At 45.4% G+C, this 22,663-nt stretch overlaps 1 protein-coding gene across 2 annotated transcripts in view; it reads left to right on the forward strand.

Annotated features, from left to right (window-relative positions):
- GRAMD1A (GRAM domain containing 1A) overlaps positions 1–22,663 on the forward strand; it is a 679,043-nt gene that overhangs the window by 561,663 nt on the left and 94,717 nt on the right. For both annotated transcript variants that reach the window (XM_069201060.1, XM_069201061.1), the window contains exons 11-12: positions 6,456–6,599; positions 20,782–20,900. In XM_069201060.1, coding sequence (XP_069057161.1) covers positions 6,456–6,599; positions 20,782–20,900 — 263 coding nt within the window. The remainder of the gene's footprint in view (positions 1–6,455; positions 6,600–20,781; positions 20,901–22,663) is intronic.

The following is a 22,663-nucleotide window of genomic DNA, read 5'->3' on the forward strand; positions in this document are numbered from 1 at the left end:
TGCCTCCTCCCAAGGGGAGGGGGTCACAATCCTAACCCTATTGGGGGAATCCTCCATCTGCAAGATGGAGGATTTCTAAAAGTTAGAGTCACCTCAGCTCAGGACACCTTAGGGGCTGTCCTGACTGGCCAGTGACTCCTCCTTGTTGCTTTCTTTGTTCCCTCCAGCCTTGCCGCCAAAAGTGGGGGCCGTGGCCGGAGGGGGCGGGCAACTCCACTAAGCTGGAGTGCCCTGCTGGGCTGTGACAAAGGGGGGAGCCTTTGAGGCTCACCGCCAGGTGTCACAGTTCCTGCCTGGGGGAGGTGTTAGCATCTCCACCCAGTGCAGGCTTTGTTACTGGCCTCAGGGTGACAAAGGCACTCTCCCCATGGGGCCAGCAACATGTCTCTAGTGTGGCAGGCTGCTGGAACCAGTCAGCCTACACAGATAGTTGGTTAAGTTTCAGGGGGCACCTCTAAGGTGCCCTCTGTGGTGTATTTTACAATAAAATGTACACTGGCATCAGTGTGCATTTATTGTGCTGAGAAGTTTGATACCAAACTTCCCAGTTTTCAGTGTAGCCATTATGGTGCTGTGGAGTTCGTGTTTGACAGACTCCCAGACCATATACTCTTATGGCTACCCTGCACTTACAATGTCTAAGGTTTTGTTTAGACACTGTAGGGGTACCATGCTCATGCACTGGTAGCCTCACCTATGGTATAGTGCACCCTGCCTTAGGGCTGTAAGGCCTGCTAGAGGGGTGTCTTACCTATACTGCATAGGCAGTCAGAGGCTGGCATGGCACCCTGAGGGGAGTGCCATGTCGACTTACTCATTTTGTTCTCACTAGCACACACAGGCTTGTAAGCAGTGTGTCTGTGCTGAGTGAGGGGTCTCTAGGGTGGCATAAGACATGCTGCAGCCCTTAGAGACCTTCCTTGGCATCAGGGCCCTTGGTACTAGAAGTACCAGTTACAAGGGACTTATCTGAATGCCAGGGTGTGCCAATTGTGGATACAATGGTACATTTTAGGTGAAGGAACACTGGTGCTGGGGCCTGGTTAGCAGGGTCCCAGCACACTTCTCAGTCAAGTCAGCATCAGTATCAGGCAAAAAGTGGGGGGTAACTGCAACAGGGAGCCATTTCTTTACACACATTAATCAAACCATTCAGCTTCCTATTTTATTTCCACACCCAGATTCCATAGCAGAAAGGGCTTGACTCATTCTAGATGTTAAAAGGGCACTAATGTACTACAGCAGCAGAAGTAAATCCCTTCATAATACAGAACAACTTTTTGTAGCCTTTGCTAAACCTCACACGGGACAGCCATCTCCAAATTACGTATTGCATCATTAAGTGCATACAAATCCATTATTCCAAGGAAGGCCAAACACACACTGTCTCTCCTAGAGCACATTTTACATGCAAGAAAAGAGCCCCTTTGGCATTTTTAGGTAACACCCCTTTTGCAGACATCTGTAAATTGGCCACCTGGTCAAGACTACAGATATTCACTAAACACTACTATGTGGACACTCAATCTTGTCAGCATACTTTAGTTGGTCAGACTGTGTTAAAATCTTCGTTTTACACATCTGTATCATGTGTTTGCTAGCCACTGATTTGGGGAGAAACATATTTACAGTCTAACCGATGTGTGTCTATCTACAGCCAACCATGCTGCAAATGGAAAATGTTACTCTGTAATCATCTGTTCATAGCTTGTAGTGCTCTATGTTCATATGCTCCACCTTACTTTCTGGAAGAAGGCGATGAGCACAGATGCTTTGCTCTTTTTTACCTTAAAGTTCATAGTGCAGAGTACACTTGTCTTCAAAACTGCACCCCACTTACACTACTCCCCAGCTGAATGAAAAACCATCTGTGGAGATGTCTTAGTCCTATCGTTGTGACTTGAAACCTCTCCCAAGAAAAACAAGCTGCAAACATCTGGGCCCAACAGTTGATGGCAGGAGTATGTAGAGTATAGTAGAGTCTAGAGCACTACATGCCATGAATAGATGGTAGATAACATTTTCCTTTTGAGGCATCAGCTCCAAGAAAGGAAAGAATTAAGTTTACTTAAAACAAAAATGTTCTGGCCTAAGATATAGCACATCTGCACAGTGGTTTAAAAGCTTGCATAGTTGATACCATCAGCTTAAAGTGCAAACCTATTTCAAATTCATTGAGCATCAACCTCCAGTGCTTAAAATTATGTACTCATTTTACAGTCCACATCTATGGAAGTGGAATAGAATGATTCATATGCAACATCGAAACCTCTAAACAACAAATCTGAAATGCAGCACGTCCTAATTTCATGTGATAGCAAGCTCAAAATTTGTAACATGATGGTTACAACCTAGATTGCATCCCACACACACACACTAGAGCTAAGATGTTTTACTATTTGTGTACAGATATTTTTGAGCAAGGCTTGTGCTGCTTAGGAGGCTCTTGGTGATGCAGAATGCAGTTGCTGGTTTTGATAGGAACATGACATTTGACCACTTTTTGATTTATAACCAAGTTTTAAAGATAATCAGAATGCATGCAGTGAAGATTCAGTGCACATTTCAAAAGGAGGGATGTTCTATAGTTGGTCTTCTTGTACTCTGAAAGCTCTTGTCCCGATTTTTAATAGTTTATCAGTGGGATAAGAAGAATTGCTTGTTCCATGATCTTAACTTTGTGTTAGGCACATGTCTTCTAAATTTGCTAAACATTTTGGACTTGTTTCAAAGTTAATTTTATGTGTGGATTGAAAATAATCTGTTTCCCACTAGAAGCCAGTACATTTGACACAGATGGTTAGAGCATAGATTGTTTTTTTCAGATTAAAAACACACCTAGCTCAAGTATTCAGTTTTTTTGTTGTTGGCGCTGAAAACTTTTCATGGAAAGGCCAAGATAAGTGGAGTTTAAATAATCTACTGTGGATTGAACAAATGCATTGTCCGCAGCCACTCTCTGTAAATACACAAATAAGAATATTCTGCAGAAAATGCTATGGAGAACATAAAGGTAACATTTTCTCCCATAGGAAATGTGTTCACTTGTACACCTTTCTCCTTCTTTTTCATGAAAAATATCCAAGTTTGCCTTTTTTCCTTAGTGACGCTTGGGTAACCACTTAAGCACCATTAGGAAGAAGTCATCAGTTTTTTAACAGTGAAAAATTGCCTCAGAGTAATGATACAAGAAATAACATGCATGGCTCAAACCGAGTGATTAGCTCCATGTACATTATATAGGTGCCAATAATGGGCAATAGCTGCAAACCATATTTAAAAATACAAATCTATAAATCAGTTCTTACAGCCAGCGGTTATTTATCAAGAGCAGGTCTTCTTAATGACAGCGTGCTGGTCTTCCTTGTCCAAAAATATGACCTGCTACTTCCATTTGTAATCTCAGGATCCAGATTTAATAGCCAAGCCTGACATTACTCCTAAAACGAGTACATATCTTGGCAGGAAAGAAAACTGAAACCCAGAGAAGACATGCCAAGGTTAGAGGCCAATGAATATGGATGGTAGAAGCTGGAGAAGGCCTGAAACATACAGGAAGTGAGAATCCAAGCTAGAATTATGAGTGGACACCTGGCATAGTAATCACCTCTCCAACCCTAAAAACCCTTGTGTCCACACCAGATGTTCAGCTCTTATTAGGATGTTTTTTTAAAGTGTCTCTGAGACGAGGGGCATGCACTGCTTCAAAAGGATCCCAATAATAGTTAAAAGTTTGACAACTTTTCAAATCAATAAGAAATTGGCATTTACCTCTTGTAAAATGTAAATGTAAAATTGTCTTTGCTACAAACTCCTATTGTCAATCAGCGTTGAGTGGGAAGAGGTTTTTCTTTTTGGCCGCACCATGGCGAGCAACGTAAAATGTCTAAAGGGAAACATGGAAAGAAAAACGAATCTTCCAAAAGGCAGGAACATTTAGGGGGTCATTCTGACTTTGGCGGGCGGCGGAGGCCGCCCGCCAAAGTCCCGCCGGCAGAATACCGCTGCGCGGTCAAAAGACCGCCGCGGTAATTCTGAGTTTCCTGCTGGGCTGGCGGGCGACCGCTAGAAGGTCGCCCGCCAGCCCAGCGGGAAACCCCCTTCCATGAGGATGCCGGCTCCGAATGGAGCCGGCGGAGTGGAAGGGGTGCAACGGGTGCAGTTGCACCCGTCGCGATTTTCAGTGTCTGCGTGGCAGACACTAAAAATCTTGGTGGGGGCCTGTTAGGGGGCCCCTGCAGTGCCCATGCCATTGGCATGGGCACTGCAGGGGTCCCCAGGGGCCCCACAACACCCGTTACCGCCAACCAGGTTCTGGCGGTCAAAACCGCCAGAACCAGGCTGGCGGTAAGGGGGACGGAATCCCCATGGAGGATTCCCTTGGGCAGCGGGAAACCGGCGGTACACCGCCGGTTTCCTGTATCTGACCGCGGCTGTACCGCCGCGGTCAGAATGCCATGGGAGCACCGCCAGCCTGTTGGCGGTGCTCCCGCGGTCGTTGGCCCTGGCGGTCCATGACCGCCAGGGTCAGAATGACCCCCTTAGTCTTAGAGTAAGAGGATTGATGATCTTAGAAATTAAAAAAAGGCCCATAAAATTTTGGACATAGCTTAGAAGAGCAAATCGAGTTTAGAAGATTTGCAGCTGATAGTCAAACCTTATCGGAAAGGAGAGGTTGTTTGTGTTGAGTGGCCTGTCTGCTTCTTTCTCAGCCAGGGTATTTGTAAGTTGGTTATCGGGGCTTCTTAGTTTGATCAGTTCCTGTATTAACCTTTTGGACAGCTGGAACACAGTTTTACTGTTCAGGGATTTCTGAAAAAGAGGGTGGAATCTACAAAGTGCAAAAATGGAGAAAAAAAAAACCTGTGGGAGAATGAATCGAGTTACTATATGTGAATTCAGCAGCTGGGAATAGACTTTTGCCATTTTCAGTAGATGCTGAAGTATATCATTGTACATATTATTCCAAATATCTGATGTTTTTGTGTCTCCATTCACTTGCAAATTAAACCCAGTGATTGTTTTTTGCGTACTAATTTTACTACATCAAACTTCCAGAATTTGAGGATATAATGGTGGCCTCGATCTCAAATTATCTCAGTTGGTAAACTGTGAATTCTGAAAATATCCTTCAGAAATTTTTTACGCATTACAGTAGCCATGGGAACATCAAATATGGTGGAAAAACTAGTCATCATTGTGTAAGAATCTTTTGTCTCCATTATTACTGTGCATCCTTCAGGTGGCAGTAAATCGTCAATAAAATCTGTTGGAAATTATTTCCCAAAGTCTAGATAGTAATTAAGGATTTAAAAGTAATACAGACTTGCTTTGAGTTTCACTCCTATGCTGGGTGCAGACATAAACATTTGTGTACATTGAGACATTCATATGTGAGGAGGGCCATTAGAACTTTCTTTTTAGGTTGTCATGGCTGTTATTCATGGGCATTACAACCAGCTTTTTTGACATCATGAAAAATGTTGGTCATGTGCTGAAGATCTTTAGTAGGCACAAATTATCTTTCTTTATAGAAGATCATCCCATTAGACTTTTTGAATCTTGATTTGGGGTATTGTTAATGTAACTGATAATGTTGAGTTTATTTGGTGTGAATTGTAAAGTTTCTTGGCTTGAAAAAAATTACAACCTAAATGTGTAACTTTTGCTAGAGGGACCAGGTTAGATTCCTTGGAGTGCTTGCTGCATTATGTACAGTGCCTAAAAAGCAATCTAAAGTGAAATATGTAGCCAGTGAAGCGTAAACTAAAGTTTGCAAAGTTCAGAAGCCCCACCACTGAGATTTGAACTAGTTGCAGTTTAGGAACAATCTGAGTCCTAGGTAAAGCTCATTCCCACAGTCTAGACGAGAGGATGAGAGCAGATGTCGTTTGGGCTTAGCAGAGAAAACCAGTTCAGGAAAATCCATCTCCGGATTCTGAGCTTTATAAAGAATATTTCACTACAGTCATTATTTGGGATTTCAAACTTGGGTCAGCATCTAGGAGGTTTCCTAGCGTCACAGGGTAGAATAGGATAGACTGTGCAGATGGCCAGTCTCTACATCTTGAGACACATATAGGGCTATGTTACCCAGCCAGTTGTTTCATTTGGAAACTAGTGGTTTCAATCATTCTGACTGACAACCCAGGCCCCAGGGTGTTTATATGGTCTTGGAGGAATTCTATGTATTTGGAGACATCAATTTGTACCCCAAACAATGGAGGGTTGAATATCACACCATTCGAGTCTATGATCCAAGCTTCATAATCTTTTTTGGAGGATGATAACTTATTTTTTCATCTTACCATCTATCTTCATTCCCTCTTTCCTTTCTCCATTCATGTCCCCTCTTAAGCTGTTCCTAAATGCCTCTTCTTTATTGGTGGTATACCTGCTCAGTGGTCTGCATTAGCTGCTGGCTGATATGCTTAATGTCCTTTTTCTGGTTTTAGGTGAGTTGGAAACCTTTACCTCTGACCTCAATGGACGGCTTCACATCAACACTATTTACCATATCAGTGCTGAGAAACTGCAACAAATGTTGTTCAGCGAGTCACAGTTCATGCATGAATTCCTGGATCAACGCAAGTTTACAGGTAAGTGCTCATTCTGTCCACTTACGATTCACGCTCTCAAGTGAAGAGTGATTCGGGTGTAGCGTTAGTCATTTTTCCCACTGTTGTAGTGTTAGCTACGAGATCACTGCTGCACAGATACCTATCCCTCTGTGGTAGCACTTCCAGAGAGTTTATTGGTGAGTAATAATCACAGACCCCTTTGGGCAATTAGAGTTCTTTGTTTTGTATCACACAGAGCCAACTGTAAGTTAACTTGCATGTCCTTTTAGTGGCGTCTGCTGTCTCGCTGGATTAATATTACCAGTACTTCTGTGGTGGTGCCAAGCTCATGCATAATGTAGCATGTCATTCATATATATGTGTGGCTGTTGAATCACAGCTGAACTATCACTTATGCCACCATATTAATAATTACTGCAGGCTTGCAAGTGAGACGTCACATGTCTTAAGTGATATCGCACACCATTGCTGATATGCTAACATGCAGTTCAGTGAACCAGGATTCATGCAGGAATTACTAAACTTGAGCACGTTAACAGGTGAGATCATTTGTCCACTTGTGGTGCAGGGAGACTTATGAGGGGGTCACATGTCCACATATGGTGCAGGGAGACAATTGAGGGGTAACGTGTCCACAGGTGGTTCAGGAAGGGAAGTGAGATGTCACATGTGGTGCTGAGAAACAAGTCAGGGGTTCATGTATGCACTCATCATGCAGGGAGAAAAGTGAGTGTTTGTTTCTCCACATATCGTGCATGGACACACTTAGAGGTAATTTATGCACTAGAGATTAAATTACACCATGAGAGCTCACCTGTCTTCTTGATCTAATTGTATTACTATTTATATAGTGTAATCCTAGTTGGGCAGCAGTGGATCACTATACATAAATGGGTTAATGGAGAAAATTTTAGACAGTGCCCATCAGGCAAGATGGGCAAGGTGTATTTTCTTTTGTGTTGTGCCCAAGTGGGGTATTTGACATAGTGGGACATAGCTGGGAGGTTGTGCAATAATGGATGTGGTGCTCTCTTAAGAAATGACTTCAGTTGTTGTCTAAGCTTTGGGCGAGATGGGGAAAGCCATATGTGCAGTGGATGTTGTCTCAGGTTCCAGGTCCAGAGTTGGAGAAGGCTTGTGTCTGTTTTTATGCACATCGAAGGAGCCATAAAAGAACATAAAACACATTATCTATGAATACAAAACAATAAAAACATCATAATAAAAAAATAAGAAAGAAAAAAAATACCTATTGTGTATTATTTTATAACAGAGACAGGCACTTCCTAACACATATCCCTCTCCAGATGTAAAGGGCAGTGCTATAGCAAATCAATGGGTTATCGAGAGAATTGGCATAGCTAAAAGCTGCCTTGTAATTCCTAATGTTTTGTGCAATGAAAATAGGTTTAAAAAAAGTCCCTTCTCAAGTTCAAATATTAGCTACAGAATAGAATAAAGTGCTGCGTGCTCAGCACAGAAACACTGTGACACGAACAGGGAGTTAAAACTAATTGTTGCTTCTTCACTTTAGGAAAGGCAACCTAAAAGTGCACAGCACCAATCCATAGTCTGGTTAAGACATAGCGATGATGATTACAGGGAGTGCAGAATTATTAGGCAAGTTGTATTTTTGAGGATTAATTTTATTATTGAACAACAACCATGTTCTCAATGAACCCAAAAAACTCATTAATATCAAAGCTGAATATTTTTGGAAGTAGTTTTTAGTTTGTTTTTAGTTTTAGCTATGTTAGGGGGATATCTGTGTGTGCAGGTGACTATTACTGTACATAATTATTAGGCAACTTAACAAAAAAAAATATATACCCATTTCAATTATTTATTATTACCAGTGAAACCAATATAACATCTCAACATTCACAAATATACATTTCTGACATTCAAAAACAAAACAAAAACAAATCAGTGACCAATATAGCCACCTTTCTTTGCAAGGACACTCAAAAGCCTGCCATCCATGGATTCCGTCAGTGTTTTGATCTGTTCACCATCAACATTGCGTGCAGCAGCAACCACAGCCTGCCAGACACTGTTCAGAGAGGTGTACTGTTTTCCCTCCTTGTAAATCTCACATTTGATGATGGACCACAGGTTCTCAATGGGGTTCAGATCAGGTGAACAAGGAGGCCATGTCATTAGATTTCCTTCTTTTATACCCTTTCTTGCCAGCCACGCTGTGGAGTACTTGGACGCGTGTGATGGAGCATTGTCCTGCATGAGAATCATGTTTTTCTTGAAGGATGCAGACTTCTTCCTGTACCACTGCTTGAAGAAGGTGTCTTCCAGGAACTGGCAGTAGGACTGGGAGTTGAGCTTGACTCCATCCTCAACCCGAAAAGGCCCCACAAGCTCATCTTTGATGATACCAGCCCAAACCAGTACTCCACCTCCACCTTGCTGGCGTCTGAGTCGGACTGGAGCTCTCTGCCCTTTTACCAATCCAGCCACGGGCCCATCCATCTGGCCCATCAAGACTCACTCTCATTTCATCAGTCCATAAAACCTTAGAAGAATCAGTCTTGAGATATTTCTTGGCCCAGTCTTGACGTTTCAGCTTGTGTGTCTTGTTCAGTGGTGGTCGTCTTTCAGCCTTTCTTACCTTGGCCATGTCTCTGAGTATTGCACACCTTGTGCTTTTGGGCACTCCAGTGATGTTGCAGCTCTGAAATATGGCCAAACTGGTGGCAAGTGGCATCGTGGCAGCTGCACGCTTGACTTTTCTCAGTTCATGGGCAGTTATTTTGCGCCTTGGTTTTTCCACACGCTTCTTGCGACCCTGTTGACTATTTTGAATGAAACGCTTGATTGTTCGATGATCACGCTTCAGAAGCTTTGCAATTTTAAGAGTGCTGCATCCCTCTGCAAGATATCTCACTATTTTTGACTTTTCTGAGCCTGTCAAGTCCTTCTTTTGACCCATTTTGCCAAAGGAAAGGAAGTTGCCTAATAATTATGCACACCTGATATAGGGTGTTGATGTCATTAGACCACACCCCTTCTCATTACAGAGATGCACATCACCTAATATGCTTAATTGGTAGTAGGCTTTCGAGCCTATACAGCTTGGAGTAAGACAACATGCATAAAGAGGATGATGTGGTCAAAATACTCATTTGCCTAATAATTCTGAACTCCCTGTAGTCGCCTCGCTCAAATAACGTTGACATCTTCATAAAAACCATATGACACATTACTAACTCCCATATGCCTCCTCTCGTCCAAAGAAGCCCTGTGGACCTGGCGGTGTCTTAAAAAAGATGACTTAAAAACACTCTTCTTAAGAGTAACAGATTTTGTCGGTTCCCCTCTAATAGACATATTAAAAATCACTAGTAAGTGATTCATCAATATAGGATAGCCATGGCATTCTGAAAGTGTGGTCTAGAGCTAAGGAATCTAAAATAATGGGTTTTGTAAAACTAGTTTTCACTTTTGACCATGTTGACTGCCATAATAATAGGGGTTTTCCTTGCTAAAGTATCTTTTACAAAACCTAACCCTGCCTCCTTATGTATCATAAATGAGGATGTGGAGGCTGGTGAGCTCCGGAGCCGCCTGAGGAAAGAATTTTCCTCTGTCTGCAGGAGATTTCACAGGACATAGCCCCACAACCTCCCACTGTAGGTAAGAGTGGCCAATCCTCTTGCCTTATATATTATGACCATTTCCCTGATGGGGCGGTTGCCTGTTTTACGGGCAAATCCAAAAACTCCTTCACAGATTTGGCTCATTCAGAGTTGAATATTTAAAATCTGTTAGCCCCAAGACCCAATGCTGCTAAATAAAATTTCAAGATAACTAAAATTATTAGTATTCCTAATTGGTGTATCCCAAATAAAAAAGCAAAACGTCCTGCACTTCTTGTGTTTCCTCCCACAAACCATTGTGTATGTCTTTGCCTTATTGATGCTCATCTTTCTAGATTCCATGAAGTTCTCAAAAGCGCTCATCAGCCTCTGCAGGCCAACAGGTGTCCTAGCTAATAGGACAGCGTCGTTGGCATATAATAGGATTGGAACAGATCTACCCATCACAAAGGGTGTCGTCCACCCCATTAATAAAAAGCAAAAAAAGAAACGGGTCCAACACAGAGCCCAGCTGATACCCCTCTTGACTTTAAATAAAGGAGAACATTCCCCCATTCAGTCCATAACAAACCGTTGAAAGTAAATTCCCATATAAATATGCAAGAAAATTAACTATGTCAATCCGAACTGTCAACGTGGACGAAAGAATCTGATGATCAACCAAGTCAAAGGCACTATTAGGGTCTGCAAAACATAAATAAAGATGCCTTTCTTTAGCTTTTGTTTATTTCCCAATAAGTAATTCGATGTTACTGCACTGTTCCACAGTTCCCAAGCCTTTCCTGAAGCCATATTGCACCTCAGTTATGATGTGGCTATTCTCGGCCCACTCCTGCAACCTACCCAAAAGCACCTTGCCCATCAATTTAACTGAAGAGTCCATAAGGGAGATGGGACGGTTACACTTGGGATCTGCTTCGGTGCCTTTTTTGAAGATGGGGACTACAGTTGAGACAGCCCATCATTCAGGAATCAAGTTTTCAACTGCAGCGTTATATACTCTGGTCAGAATGGGGCCCCATAACTCCTTTTGTGCTTCAAATGCATCTATGTGTGCTCCGTTCGATCCCAGGGCCTTCCGCCAGTGCTTCTATCAAGAGCAAGAAATACCTTCTCCAAAGTAATGGACAATAATAACTGGTTCTTAAAATAATCCCCCTGGCCACTTCCAGAATGCACATTCTTCAAAGAGGAAACACAAATGCTCAAGAAAGGACTGACCCATGCCTCTCACGATACATAAGAATTAAGTTGTGGCGTTGAGTCCTCCTTTAAAAAGGGAACATTCATAGTGTTCCAGAATAATGTTAAATCCTTAGTCTCAGCAGTTTTAACCAAGTTTGACCAAGCTTCTTCCTGAAGTACCTTTTTCCTAGCAAGAATTATCTGCTTGTTGATTTTCCATAGGTTTTTAATAACCAGATAATCCCGGGGGGAGCAATGTAATGCTGGAAGGAGCCAGGGAAACAATGTTGCAAGGCGAGGTTGTCTCGGGAGTTGCAGTCTTGTCAGTTGCTGAAGTGTCCAATTGCGGTTCCGGTGACCAGGAGCAGAAGTAATCAATGCAGAGGAGTCCTGGTGGAGTCTTGCATGCCGAATCTGGGTACCCACCCGCAAGGGAGTCCCTAAATAACCCTAAAAGGAGGTTTGGTCACTTTGCACGGTGACCACCTATCAGAGGGAGTCACTGACGTCACCTGCCTGACCTGGCCACTCAGATGCTCCCAGGGGTCTCTGCTTATCTTGTTTTCAAGATGGCAGAATCAAGTGGCCACCTGGAGGAGCTCCTAGCACCACCCCAGGCGTGGTGATGGACAGGGGAGTGGTCACTCCCCTTTCCTTTGTCCAGTTTCATACCAGAGCAGGGACCGGGGGTCCCGGGGCTGGTGAAAAATTGTTTATGCAAGGAGGGCACCAAATGTGCCATTCAGAGCAAACCAGTGGCTTGGGGAGGCTACCCCTCCCAAGCCTTGTAACACCTATTTCCAAGGGAGAGGGTGTTGCTTCCCTTCTCCCACAGAAAATCCTTTATCCTGCCTTCCCCTGCCTGAGCTGGTCAAGCAGCAGGGCAGCAGAAACCTGTCTGAAGGGATGCAGCAGCGCAAGCTGCCAGGAAAACCCTGGAAGACTGGTAGGAGCAATACTGGGAGTCCTCTAAGGAGCCACCAGACTGCATGGAATCATGCAACCAATACTGGCATTGGGTTATGATTCCAACATATTTGACACCAAACATGCCTAAATTCGGAGTTAACGTTATGTAGCTGGACCACAGGTAGAGTGACCTGTGGCCAGTACATGGGTAAAATGGCTTCCACGCATTTACGTAGTCCAGTGCATTGGAACTGTAGTTAGTAGGGGCACCTCTGCTCATGCAATGGTTCCCTCACACACAGCGACCTGCACCCTGCCGTTTGCGCTGGAAGGACCTACCCTAAGGGTGACTTACAGTGTACTAGTGTGGTGACCTATGGTGTAAGGGTGCATGCACCTTTTCATGCAGGCTGCAATCGCAGGACTGCAGACACATTTTTCATGGGCTCCCATGGGTGGCATAATACATGCTGCAGCCCATGGGGGACCACTGGTGTCCCAGTGCCCTGGGTACCTATGTACCATATAACAGGGACTTATAAGGGGACACCAGTATGCCAACTGTGGAGTCCACAAAGGTCCAAAGTAACCAAACTTGAAGGGAGAGAGCGCAATCACTGGGTTCCTGGTTAGCAGGATTCCAGTGAAAGCAGTCTAAGCACACTGATAGCAGGCAAAAAGTAGGGGTAACCATGACAAAAAGAGGGTACTTTCCTTCATACAGTTTTACCAATACAATAATTTAAGTCATCATAATTCTTTATCAGTAATTCCTGCAGTATTTTGACCAGATTCATTCCAGACCATTTCATTCTTACACCGTTCGGTCTAATTGGAGTAATGATAGTAACAGTGGTAACCTTCACAATCTCACGTAGAGTCCCAGAGGATTATGGTCACTAACCGCTGTAGTAACAATGTCGATAGACCTAATCATGTTCCTTGCAAATGGAGAAACCAGGGCATGATCGATGATAGTATGTGTATCTCTACCAATAAAAGTGGGGATACAACAGCCACTGTCTAAATCACAACTTTCTAGGAGGATGAGATCATATTTAAAAATCAGCGAATTCAAGACCTTTCCGTATCGTTATGACAGAAATGAAGGATTCCGTCACCTGTAGCATCAGTTACTCCACACTCTCAGTTATCAGAAAACAGCACTTGGGGGTGTTAAAGTCTCCTTCCCATAAGATGGAACCGTATCGCCTCAGTCCCAGCATCTAGAGCATGGGCAATATTGCTACAGCTAGCATTAGAAACCGTGTTGTAATAATTAACTACAATAAGGTCAGGCTCCTGCTTAGGGGGGGCAACCAAAGAAGTAATGCATAGGCTGAAACAGGCACCATCTTCCTAATAACACTGGCAGCAGATTAGATACTAGAATATGTAGACCCCCTTTAGCCCGCCCAGCTGGAGAAGGAGTTGCACCCAAGAAGAACGACATAAACCCTTCTATATAGGTTGGACTCGTACACCAAGTCTCTTTTATATTCAAACAGTGGCAGAACCTGAAATGACATTAAGCCAGGCCGGATAATCCAACATACTTCATAGCTCTGGTACATTCCATTACCTCCCGTCCCTCCCTCGCCTTCCTTTTAACCAATGAGGCCTCTCACCTCCCCCCTAGACCCTCCCTTCCCCTTTTAAACCCCCTCCCCCACCCTTATCCCCTCCTGTTCTTTTGTCTAGCCCACGCTAGACGTTTTCTTTTCCCTTTTACCTGCACGGCGGGGCCTGGAGGTCTACGATGGAGGCACTCCTCGGGGCGCGGCGCTCCGCGAGGAGTGCTACAGCTGGTCGCGTCTTTGACGAGCAGCATGGCTGCTCGGGAGGCGTGTACTGGGGGCCGGCTGACGGGGTCAGCCGGCCCTCTGTGGCTGGGGCGTCAGTTTCCGCGCCGCGGAGCCGCGGGGAACTGAGGGAATACGATTTGTGAGCTCTACAGGTAGGACGGGCGTTCTGCCTGTGGTTTTTATGGTTTTGGACAAAGAATTTGACCTTTTTAGGGATTGGTGGATCCCTGTTGGGGGAGGGCCAGGTTCCTATATAGGGGGTGTGAATTTAGGTGAGAGACAGTGTTATTTGGATGTTAAACATGCCTAAAGTTCAGGCGAAAAGACGTAGGATTGTTTCTTCTTCCTCCTCCTCGGAGGGCGGTGCGGCTGGCGTTTCTACTCCTGAGAGCTCACAGTTACCGGGCAGGGGTACTCCCCTCATGACCAGAGAGGAAGTGCAGGATATGATTGAGGTGGCTGTTACCAGGGCTCTTCAAGCAGGCATGGCCAGGACTGGTCAGTCTAAGCTTGCTCATACATCGGTAGCGGCAAGGAAGTCCTCATCAGACAGTGAGGATGAGGCCCCATCTAAGTCATCTGGGGGAAATATGTTTCCAGAGAAGAAATGTGGGAGGTGATGGCACATGTTCGGGACAATTTGGGTTTCCCAGTGTTTCAGCCTGCAAACTCTGATTCTCACTTATTTCCTCAATATCAGACACCTTCTAAGTTTGCCATGCCTTTTCAGGGACCTGTGAAGGATATGGTGTTTCGTGAATGGAAGGATGTGGATAAGGCTCAAGTTCCACGATTCCTTCAGAAACTTTACTTGCTTGAGGGTGAGGAGGTATTGCCTCCTTCGGTCCGCCTGGATTCAATTTTAGCTACTCTGATTGGCAAAACGGCAGTTAATCCGGAGGATTGTGTGCCTACGGATGCCACGGACCGTAAAGTGGATTCAGGTCTTAAAAGGGCATTTGCTGCTGAGAATCTGGCGCTGAGGGCAGGGATTTATTCTGCTTATGCGTCCCAGTCGTTGGTACAAGACTTTGATAAGCTGGCGGTGGCTGTTCAAGAAGGGGCGGAATGTTCAGAGCTCCTGGCTGGTATGGAGCAGCAGGCCAGATTGTTGGCTGATGTGTCTTCGGATGTGGTCCGTACTTCGGCTCTGGCCTCTGGGGCTTTGATTGGGGCTCGTAGGTCCCTCTGGTTACGTTCCTGGAAGGCTGACCCAGGGGAAAAGGCGGCCTTGTAGAGACTGCCGTTTGAAGGTCGTAGCTTGTTTGGAGAGCAATTGCCATCCATGCTTTCCAAAGCATTTAAGGAACGGAAGTATGCCTTGCCTTATAAAGGGGGTTCTACTTCGGGTAAAGGGTGGAAGAAACATTCCCGATCTTCTCCTAATAGGGATGCTAAATCCTTTTCATTTAGGAAACGGCGTTTTCAGCCGCGTTTTTCACCTAAAAAGTCTGCTCCTGCGGCCCGGGGTGGTTTCAAGAAGGGGTCCTGACAATCACTGTGGGCCTGGCATAAGACCGGTTGGGGGAAGACTGAGTCACTTTCTTTCAGCTTGGGAGGACAGTGTCAACGATCATTGGGTACTAGACATTGTGGCCAATGGTAATGTCATCGATTTTGTGGTGGTACCTCCAGATTCAGGGGTACGTCCCACCCCTCTACCTTCAGGGGGGTCACGGAGAAGAGCATTATTGGACGGAGTGCGGGACTTGCTAGTCAAGGGGGCCATTTCCCGCGTTCCGCTGGACGAACGGGGTCAGGGCACTTATTCGGTCTTGTTTCTTGTGCAGAAAGTTTCAGGGGGATTTCGACCGGTGCTCAATCTGAAGGAGGTGAATGCTTGGATCAGGACGGTGCATTTCCGCATGCTGTCCATTCAGACTATTTTTCCATTGGTCAGGCAAGGGGACTTTCTAGTGTCACTGGATCTGAAGGATGCTTACCTGCACGTGCCTGTGGCAAGATCTTCTCAGAAGTTCCTGAGGTTTGCTGTGGGGCAGGAGCACTATCAGTTTTGCGTTCTACCTTTCGGTCTAAAATCTTCTCGAATTTTTACGAAGGTGCTGGCCCCCCTGGTGGCTTTGCTACATTCAGAGGGGGTGTTTCTGCATCCTTATCTGGACGACATCTTGATTCATGCCTAATCATGAGGCCTGTTGCAGAGGCAGGTGGCCCAAGTTCTGGGGGTCCTGCAAAACCACGGGTTTTTAATCAACTGGGAGAAGTCAGATTTAGTTCCGTCCCAGGATCTGTTTTTTCTGGGGGCTCGGTTTCAGACTCTTCTAGGCTTGGTAACGGTGTCAGAAAAAAGGTTGGGTGTACTCCAGGCTTTGGTAAAGAAGGTATTGTTACTGTCTGCACCCCGAGCTCTTCTATGGTTGCGTCTGCAGGGTCATTTAGCGTCTGTGATATTTCTGGTTCCTTGGGCGCGTTTCCATCTCCTGTGCTTGATGACATGGTTCTTGAGAAGGTGGGCGCCAGGGTCCGGTTCTCTGAGGGACAGGGTTCCGGGGTCCGGATTGATTCGCAGGGAGTTGCAATGGTGGTTAAATGCAGACCATCTGCGGGTAGGGGTTTCTTTGTCACCTCTGAGACCCGTGGTGGTGACTACGGATGCCAGCCTCTCCGGTTGGGGTGCGTGGATGGGGTTGGCTCAGATTCAGGGGTTTTGGTCCCCTCGGGAGGCGAGTCGGTCATCGAATTGGCGCGAATTGAGAGCTGTATTGCTGGCTCTGGTCCATTTCCAGGGTTCCCTGAGGGGAGCGGCGGTTCTGGTTCGGACGGACAACTTAGTGGCCAAGGCTTATGTCAACCGGCAAGGGGGGACCAGGTCGAGGGCTCTGTTCAGTCTAGCCAGGGAGATTTTTGTATGGGCTCAGGAGTGGGTTCCTTCTCTCAGGGCTACGTACATTCGGGGGGGGGGGTCAATGTTCGGGCGGATCTACTGAGCAGGGTGATTCCTTCCTCTTAACTTTTCTCCCTCCGGAAGTCTCTGTTTCAGCATCTGGTTCGGCTTTGGGGTCTTCCAGTGCTGGATGTGTTAGCGTCCGCAGAGAATGCGAAGGTGGATCGCTTCTGCTCCCGGTTTCGGTGTCCCCAGGCCTGGGAGGTGGACGGGATGTCATGTCCTTGGCCGAGGGGCCTTTTGTATGCGTTCCCACCGTTTCAACTGCTCAGGTCTTTTCTGTTACGGGTGAGGGATCTGGGGTCCAGGGTTATCCTAATTGCGCCACTTTGGCCAAGGGCGAATTGGTTCCCGTTGTTGAGGCTGATGGCAGACGGGAGGATGTGGCCTCTGCCTCTTTGTCCGTCTCCCCTGGAGTTTCCCTGCCTCCCATTGGGGTCATTGAGGAGGTTACACTTGACGGCCTGGAAGTTGAACGACGGGGCTTGATGGGTCTGGGGGTGCCTGTGGCTTTGAGTTCTACCTTACTGGCTTCCAGGCGACGTTCCACTTTACTTTCTTATGGTAGACAGTGGAAGGTTTTTTCTTCTTGGTGCTTGAGTCATGAGTTGGATCCTACCTGCGCTTCTATCTTTGAGGTGATGCAGTTCCTGCAGGACGGTGCTCATTTGGGGTTGTCGGTGGCATCTCTACGGGTGCAGTGGGCGGCTATTCAGGCATTCAGAGGGCCATGGCGTAATCTTCAGGATGAAGGGCGCTTGATGCCTAGATTTTTTCAAGGTCTTATTAATTTGTTTCCTCGCCCTGTACGTTCTTTTCCTTCATGGGATCTTTCTTTGGTTTTGGATGTGTTGACGGATGCCCCTTTTGAACCATTGGGGGACTGTGATTTGCGCCATCTATCCTTGAAGACGTTCTTTTTGGTAGCCATTACTTCGGCTCGTCGGTTAGGGGAATTGGGGGCATTGGCTTGTTCCTTTCCTTTTTGTAAGATTTTTCACGATAGGGTGGTTCTGGTTCCGGTTCCTTCCTTTATTCCGAAAGTCAATTCTTCGTTCCATTCGCGTCAGGAGGTCATCCTGCCTTCATTTTGTCCAAATCCCTCCTCAAGGGAGGAGGTCCGTTTGCATTCGTTGGATGAACGCAGGGTTTTGTTGGAGTACCTGCGGGTGGTGTCTCCTTTTCGTAAGGGGGATTTGCTTTTTGTTAAGTTTGGTCCGGCACGCAAAGGTGAGAAACCTTCCACGGCTTCCTTGAGTCGGTGGGTGAGATTGTTAATTCTGTTGGCCTATTCATTGAAAGGGGTGGTTCCCCCTCAAGGGATTCAGGGTCGATCTACCAGGGGTATGGCGGCTACGGTGGCGGAGCTTCAGGGGACTTCCGTGGTGGAAATTTGCAGGGCCGCCACTTTGGCTTCTCCTTCGACGTTTGTGCGTCATTACAGGCTGTCGGACTTGGGTAGTTTGGAGTCGGTATTAGGTCACTGAGCCTTATCCTCTATGAGATAATGGGGGTAGGATTTTTGGTGATCTTGGTGCAGGATATTAAATAAAGGTCTTGCAACTCGGTGTCCGTCTCCTGTGTGTTTTTCTTGCTATGTCTCATTGGTTAAAAGGAAGGCGAGGGAGGGACTGGAGGTAATGCTTCCATTTTCTTGCGATAATGGCATTACTCCTAGTCCTACTCCCTCGCCTTCCTTTTCCGTTCCCTCCCGGTACGGACTGTCCGAGTTGCGGCTTGGGCTTGGTTTTTGTACAGGAGGGGATAAGGGTGGGGGGGGGGTTAAAAGGGGAAGGGAGGGTCTAGGGGGAGGCGAGAGGCCTCATTGGTTAAAATGAAGGCGAGGGAGTAGGACTAGGAGTAATGCCATTATCGCAAGAAAATGGAAGCAAGAGGTAAGATTGCCTACCATAATTTCCCCACTACTTTCCATTTTCATGCGTGCATTTGATTGAATTAGTTCTTCCCGGGTTAGTCAGCCCAGTGTCAGGGGACCCTGAGTCCTCCAGACTTCCAGTTACCATAGGATTACACTCAACTAGAGGCAAAGGTCTACTGCTAAGATCATCCCCAAATACTCTTTCTTCCTGGGCCCTATTTGAACACTTACACTACTGATACTGCCGATTAACCTAGGAAAGGTAGGAACCTCGGAGAGTCCATCAGTTTCCTGCAGAAAACCCAAAACATGGAACCTATTTGACCATGAGATACTGGATGCAGAATAGTTGGAATTAGGATATTCTTGGGGATTTCGCTCAGGACAATTATCTAAGGCACACTTAATATGCCTATAAAAGAAACCCAAGGGGAGAAGTTCAGTGTTCCTACCAGTAGGAGGTGACACCGCTCTTGCCAAAGACTCTCCTGCTTGGCTGGGCTGTCTAAAATTAATAATTACACATTCACCTTTAAATGTCCTTTCTGTGGGACCAATCCATCCCACTCCCCTCGTCAACAACATTTGATTAGCATTTGCAACAGGAAATATACATTTGGTGTGCAGCCAATGGAGGACTTTGTTCCACAACTGAACTGGTGTTTTTATGGCTCGGGGAGCCAAAGGTGGGACGTTCACCATTATTGCAACGTAAGTGCGGCATGCCGGGGGTAAATTGATGATTACCTCATTTAATCCCCCACAGACTCCTTATTTTTCTTGTAAACCAGAGGCTGCGAGCAGAGTGCAGGAAGGGTCCCATCTCGTGAAATAGTTTCAAAACACTGCGACACAGGCTCCAGGGAAGCCAGCCGATGGGGTTATAAAGTGTGCCTCTATGCACAACTGGCATGACGTTAGGTGCGGGCAGTTACCCCAGAGCAGTCTGGGACCTGGAGTCCCTCTCCGTTCACAGCACTTCTCTACCCCCAGGCCGCCAGAGCGCCGCTGCGGTTCTAAAGTGTGCCTCCGGGCACAACGGGCGCGATGTTAGGTGCGGACAGTTACCCCAGAGGAGTCTGGGACCTGGAGTCCCTTTGTATTCTCCGCGCGTTCACAGCGTGTCTCTTCTCGTTCTTTGCACGTTTTTATGTATTCTCGTGCGCTGACAGCACTGAAAAATTAAATATTAATATTTAGCTGTTATATGACCTGTGCGTTTTTTGATTTATATTGTGATCTGAATACATCGTACTCGGTGACCGCAGCAAAAGAGAAAAATCATAAATGTAAGATAGCAGTGAATCTCGGAGTATTCCGGCGCGTGGATCAGCAGCATGTTAAGGTCTCATTATAGTCGCAGTCGTGGAAGCGATGCTTATGTGGGATACAAATCCACTCCCAGATGGAAAAGGATAATGGTTTTTTGCTCCTTAGTGGTCAAAGGAAGGACCCCGGATGTCCAATGAATTTTTTATTTTTCTTCTCAACAGTCTAAGATGTTTTTCCCTCTTCCTAGTGAGCAGAACTGCTCTTTCACTTGATGAAGGGCAGATAGCTTTTACTAAACTAGCCTACTTGAACACCTTGAATGGCAAAACATTTTCTAATATTTATACTTTGTGATCACCTCAATATCGAAAATGCATCTTGGCACTTTTTGCTCTTTATGAGCATGACACATATAAACATATTTTAATTTCTCTTGAACTACAGTTCCCTCACTTTTCACCTCATAAGCCTGTCCCTGCTCAGGCACCCTCTGCAGATGACGAGGTCCAGGTCTTACAGCTAGCACATCATCTGTAGTTAAGAAGGTGTTGTACAAGCATGAGAGGGTTTTATTCACCACCTGGAAGGATAATGGCAGTATAATCTAAACTTTTATGCTTTTGTTTGTTTATAGATGTTACGCTTAATTCTTGGACACGTGATGGAATCAGCAAGCAGACACGGGTCATATCCTACACCATCCCCATCAATAACCCCCTCGGGCCCAAGACCGCCCCTGCTGTAGAAACCCAGGTAAGGTCATAGTTGTGCGGTCCACAATACACACTGATAACCCAAGTTTTATCTCTGATTGCTGTCATTTGATGCAGTGCATATCGATTGTTGGAAGTATAACATGGAGTGTTAATGACAGGCCATGAAAAGATGGACAACCCTGTGTCCCCACATGACAGGGGACTCCTCTTCTAATCTGTTAGGCACAGCTCCTTACAACAACGGATTTTAGATGTCAAAGCAGCTTTCAGTGAGCATACAGTATTCGTTACTATCATTTAGAGTACATTTGGGTGATAATTTCAGGTTGATCTAGTTACTTCGTGGTTTTTTCTGGTTTGCTGATTACCCTGTAATAACGTAGGGATTTTGTCTGTGTTAAAATGGCGTGAGTAATGTATAGTAGCAATAAAATTTGACTGATGGCTGAGTGGAAGGGCTGTGTGGATGTTGGCTGAGTGGTTGTTTGGTGTGACACTTGGGTCATAGGTAGGATTCCTTTACTGTTAGGCAGTAGTAAAAGACCATAGATATGTGCTAATGAAGAAAGTTGAGGAACCCTTACATACAAAAGGGAACAACACAAGTAACAGCACTGACAATGCAAGTTTCCTCTATCCATAGATTTGAGTGCAGCATGGAAGCATTAATGCTAGTTTCTCATGCACACTAGTAGCTTCCTAGCATCCCTGGCACAGTGTGGATGCAGCATTGGTGTAGCAGAGCAGCTCATATTATCATTTCAGAAGGCATTAAAACAAATAACCTCTGCAACTGAAACATGAAAACGAGCCGAATTCTAGAAATCTCAGTCCAGGGAGAGTGCAGTCGCATTTAGAACTTCATATCTCCCAACAAACGTATCTTGGATATCTGGGAACTTGAACTGGAGACAGGGTGCCATGTTATTTATGTATTTCACAGTTTTATACAGTGTAACTCAACCCAGACAAGGCAAGAGTGTGCTTTACAAGTCTCACTGAATCGTGGTTCACGGACCACTTGTATTCCATTTTTGATGAACTGATGCTTCCAAAAGCCAGTATCACCCACACGAACAGAGAAAACAAGAGAGGGTGCGTGGAGGCTGTGATAGAAGCTAAGTCACTGACTTGCACTTAAATTCAAAACCTATGCTACTCCCCCGTCAAGCGTTTAGTCGCATGCTGTGTTATCAACCAGAGCAGTGCTTTTCCCATACATGTCTTTTGACCATCAGGTTGTAACCTCTATATCTTGGGTGGAATACTAGAAATGGCCTTCAATTTTCAAACCATCAACCATATTAACACTGCCTTAAGATACATAAATCTTGGGTGGATATCTCTAATAGAAAACACATTGCACATCTGAATATAATCTTGATCATACTTAGTTTTTAGTGAGTTGGGCATTGCCCACCTCGCACAGCATGTCACACTCTATATCTGATATTCTCATCTAATATTGAATTCCATGATCTAAATGAGCAGCACCAAACTTCACCTTCCATGAATCCCTCGCCTCTCTCTAACATTTTAAGCAAGCATCACCCTTGGACCGAGCCAGAGCAGACTTCATTCCCAACCAAGCAAATTGGAAAGTTAGTTGAAAAGGAATTTGATGTGCTTATGTAACAAAGCATCCAGCTCAGACTGGTCCAGAGTTCTTACCTGAGAACCTACATTATAAAATGGCTCTGCACCCTGCAAGAAAAAAGAAACCTGGGGACAGCTCCTCATTCAGACGGGATTGTCAAAATAAAAACGAAAAGCCATAGTTTTTTGGATGCAGACAAGGTA

Source organism: Pleurodeles waltl, chromosome 7 (assembly GCF_031143425.1).
Source record: "Pleurodeles waltl isolate 20211129_DDA chromosome 7, aPleWal1.hap1.20221129, whole genome shotgun sequence".
In the NCBI taxonomy this organism is placed as follows: Eukaryota; Metazoa; Chordata; class Amphibia; order Caudata; family Salamandridae; genus Pleurodeles; species Pleurodeles waltl.